Source organism: Ceratina calcarata, unplaced genomic scaffold, assembly GCF_001652005.2.
Source record: "Ceratina calcarata isolate Rehan_Ccalc_2016 unplaced genomic scaffold, ASM165200v1 scaffold90, whole genome shotgun sequence".
Taxonomy (NCBI): domain Eukaryota; kingdom Metazoa; phylum Arthropoda; class Insecta; order Hymenoptera; family Apidae; genus Ceratina; species Ceratina calcarata.
In genome coordinates this window covers 639,610-643,310 of record NW_017180369.1, presented here as the reverse complement: position 1 = coordinate 643,310, position 3,701 = coordinate 639,610, and the positions used below count along the sequence as shown (strand labels likewise).

At 37.9% G+C, this 3,701-nt stretch overlaps 2 protein-coding genes across 2 annotated transcripts; one reads left to right on the top strand and one right to left on the bottom strand.

Moving 5' to 3' along the window:
- Positions 1–669: 669 nt before the first annotated feature.
- Positions 670–2,024, top strand: l(1)G0004 (RNA-binding protein pno1). Its single transcript, XM_018035514.2, has 3 exons — positions 670–1,065; positions 1,175–1,264; positions 1,453–2,024. Exons 1-3 carry the CDS (start codon positions 964–966, stop codon positions 1,978–1,980), a joined length of 720 nt encoding a protein of 239 aa, XP_017891003.1. The 5' UTR covers positions 670–963; the 3' UTR covers positions 1,981–2,024.
- LOC108631526 (EARP-interacting protein homolog) lies at positions 1,970–3,691 on the bottom strand. Its single transcript, XM_018035513.2, has 6 exons — positions 3,534–3,691; positions 3,166–3,391; positions 2,859–3,079; positions 2,615–2,799; positions 2,254–2,550; positions 1,970–2,179 (listed from the first exon to the last, which is right to left on the bottom strand). Exons 1-6 carry the CDS (start codon positions 3,573–3,575, stop codon positions 2,017–2,019), a joined length of 1,134 nt encoding a protein of 377 aa, XP_017891002.1. The 5' UTR covers positions 3,576–3,691; the 3' UTR covers positions 1,970–2,016.
- Positions 3,692–3,701: the final 10 nt, after the last annotated feature.

The following is a 3,701-nucleotide window of genomic DNA, read 5'->3' as shown; positions in this document are numbered from 1 at the left end:
TCGGCGGCGATTGATAGACCGTTTAAAATCTGCTGTATGGACGAACATTTGTATTTTTAGTATTTGGTTAATTGATATAAATAGCAGTAAAAGTAAATGATTGATAATAATTCAACTGGATATATAAATATATATAAAAACGTATAAATATATAAATAAAAAGATGATTAGATACAATACTATATTTGTAGAAAATGATTGACGCACGTGGACAAATGAAAAGAGTCGCGCTACGATTACGGAGAAAATCTAATTACGATTATTATATTATTATTACCTTATTATTATCACGAAGTGGATACCACGATATAGGAATTTGCTAATTGTACCTTTTAATAATTACTGTAGACACATTATTGATCAAGCTTTTTTTCTTGTTATTAATTATTACCATAAACTTAAAACGATAATGAAAAATGTGTTATAAAAGAATATCCGACTGCCTGTTTTGTGCCGTCTCATCATACCCATCAGTTATAGTTTGGTATCATCATATCACTATACGTTTTAATCGACAGCAAATGTAAATATAATTGAACAGATTTATCAGTGTTTCAATTCATTTCATTCTATGTATATAAAGAATTTTGTTTTACATTTCGTTTTAAAAAATTACGTCAATCTCTTTCAACTTCATTGATTCAAATTATATTTTTCATATTGCTGAGCAAAATTATTAAGCTAAAGTCTTTAGTTTGTGATTTACAGTTTCTTTTAATTTATGAATGTTCGCATTTCATGTCCTCATTAGATTCGAAAAAAAAGAAATTGCAGCAGAGAGGAATTTCCTCTGACCGTGAGTCTGACCTCTCTGTGCATACTTACGTTTGCTTCAGTGTACAGTATGTATATGTATGTATATAGCGCAGTTGGCTGTGTACGATATAGATAGAACACGTGTTCGTCTGTTCGTACGAAATAATAGTAACGTTTGTACTTTAATAATTAAGAAAATCATACGAGATGGGTGTAGATAAAGAAGATACGAAAAGTAAATCAGCAACGACCGAGTTTGTTGAACCCAAAGGAAAGAAGAAACGAAGTGCAGATGACAATCGTATGGAAGTGAGTACGTAGGTTAGGAATTACAGAAATTCGCTTGCTGTATAAGTCACGTTCGATTTTCTTCGTTCGCTTTTTTTTTTATTCCTTTATTAATTATGTACGTACGTAGGTGGAAGTGATCAATGGTGTGGAAGGTAAAATAAAGTCACACGGAACTTCGAAAAGGGCTAGGACTGTCGAAGGTTGTGAACAGAGAAAGGTGAGATATTCGCATTATTTGAAGAGCTCGAACAATTCGATTTTCATTCCATTGATTTCAATGATTGAATTACTTAATTATTCGATTAATTAAAAATCCCATACTGTAATTTACACCTAGAGAACTACGAATTTGTGTTTCTGGGGCAACTGAGAATCGAGTTGACTTTTCCCTCTGTATTCTTTCAGGTGTCTGTGCCCGCGCATCGATATACGCCGTTAAAGGAGAACTGGATGAAGATATTCAGTCCCATCGTCGAGCATTTACAACTGCAAATACGATTCAATTTGAAAACGCGAAACGTAGAATTGCGAACGTCGCCCGAAACCCCCGACATAGCTAATCTGCAAAAAGGAGCAGACTTCGTTAAAGCGTTTATCTACGGTTTCGAAGTGGAGGACGCTTTGGCTCTGTTACGGTTAGACAATTTATTCGTGGAAACGTTCGAGATCCAAGACGTCAAGCGTTTGAAAGGTGATCACCTTTCGAGAGCGATCGGCAGATTAGCTGGAAAAGGTGGAAGGACGAAGTTTACTATAGAAAACGTAACTAAAACGAGGGTCGTGTTGGCGGATAGCAAAGTCCATATACTCGGTTCGTTCGAAAATATACAGCTGGCGAGAAGGGCTATATGTAATCTAATTTTGGGTAGCCCCCCGTCGAAAGTATACGGACAATTAAGAAACGTAGCGAGTAGAGTCTCCGAACGATTTTAAAATAAAAATTACTTTATTTTTTTTATACAGTTTCACTTAGAGTAGTATTTGGTATTTATATTTCCTCGGCACTTTATTCAATACCAATCTCCCGTCGTAACTCAACGAAGCGAACGTCCAAGGGTCGGCCGACGACCATTCGACCGCGTAAACGCTGTCCTCGTGTTCCTCGTACCTCCCAACGACTCCGTCTTCTAGTCTAAAAATCCAATCCCATTTCACGGCACGTAGCTTTTACAAAATATATTTTATGTTAATATTCGGTATAATTACTTATCCTTCTTGCAACCGTAATCGTTTTGCGCGGAATCATCATCGGCGGAGACTATGTGCCCGAAAGGTTCCGAGGAAATCGACGCGATGCTACATAAAATTACTCTCGAGTCGCTGCTCGAAGTTAAAACTAATTGATCGTGGAAACGATTGATTCTGATGCTCCACACCCAATGGGAGTGTTCCATGCGAGATAATACAGGTTCTGTGGGCGATCGAATGTCCCAGAACTTCATATATCCATCGTCTCCACACGTGGACAAGATGTATTGTCGGTTTGCGTTAAAATCTAAGTCCCTGCGCATATTGTTAAGTCTGTTATTCGTATCGAATCAATAAAAATGTACGAACAAGTCGATACCTAATTATTTGAGAATGGCCAGACAGTATCGTCCAGGACGGTTCGGTAGGATTTCGGAAATCCCATCCGCGAACATTGTTCTCATTTAATGTAACGAACTGATTGCAACCATTGTGTGGGTTCCATTTACCGTTTGTGAAACGTGGCTGGCCTTTACTAGCTAACGTTCCGGACGTAGTGGTAGCCTGTGTAAAGTAGTAGATGAGTAAAACAGGTGGCGAAGAATTCCAAGACTTCGTGTTACCTTTGGGCCGTTATCGGTTAGGTCCCATAGTATAAATTTATTGTCGACTACGGAAACGGCTTTCGTCGAATCCATGGGATGATACGCGATCGTTTTAAGGTCTGTGCCATAAGGAGTAGTATCGATGTCTGCTAATTTCGTAAGATTCTCGACGTTGTTCGTATATTCCTTTAACTGTGGCAATTGCCAAAGTGCTCCCTTCATGTGGCAAGAACCATCGTCTGAGTGTAAGAGCGTGACGTTCAATCTTACAGTAATTTAGTCGCTCTTAAAATAGTTTTGTTATAATTTTGTTTGGAATAGTTACCACTTAAAGTATTGTAACATGTAATAAATATACTAGGGTCTGTCGGAGAAGCTTGTAAAGACCAAACTTCTCCGACGGGATGATTAAACATCTGAGTCCTTAAACTTCCCGTTTCCTCGTTCAGTTCGACCAAGTGAACTTGATTGTTACTGAATTTCAATGATTGCGTGCCGACCAAAAATCGAACTATGTCCGTCTCTGCGGTCTGAGCCGACAGTGCTCTCGTCTACAAATGTCAGTAAAAATATTAATTAAAAACGTGTTTCGACCAGCACTTCGCGGTCTCCAGATTCTTTGGAAGTACATCGCGTTAAATGAATAAGATTTGACGTAGAGGCGTTTAATTAGAATATCTCGTGTTTGCGTACTTGAAATTCGAGGCCGTATATTACGGGGCTATCATTCTCCATTTTTTTCAGGTATTTCGTATATTCCGACAAGTAGATCTTTGTTTACAGCAGACTTTGAAGACAAACATATGATTTGTCAAAGCTGTATAGCAAATGTATGTACACCATGTACACACTGTATATATG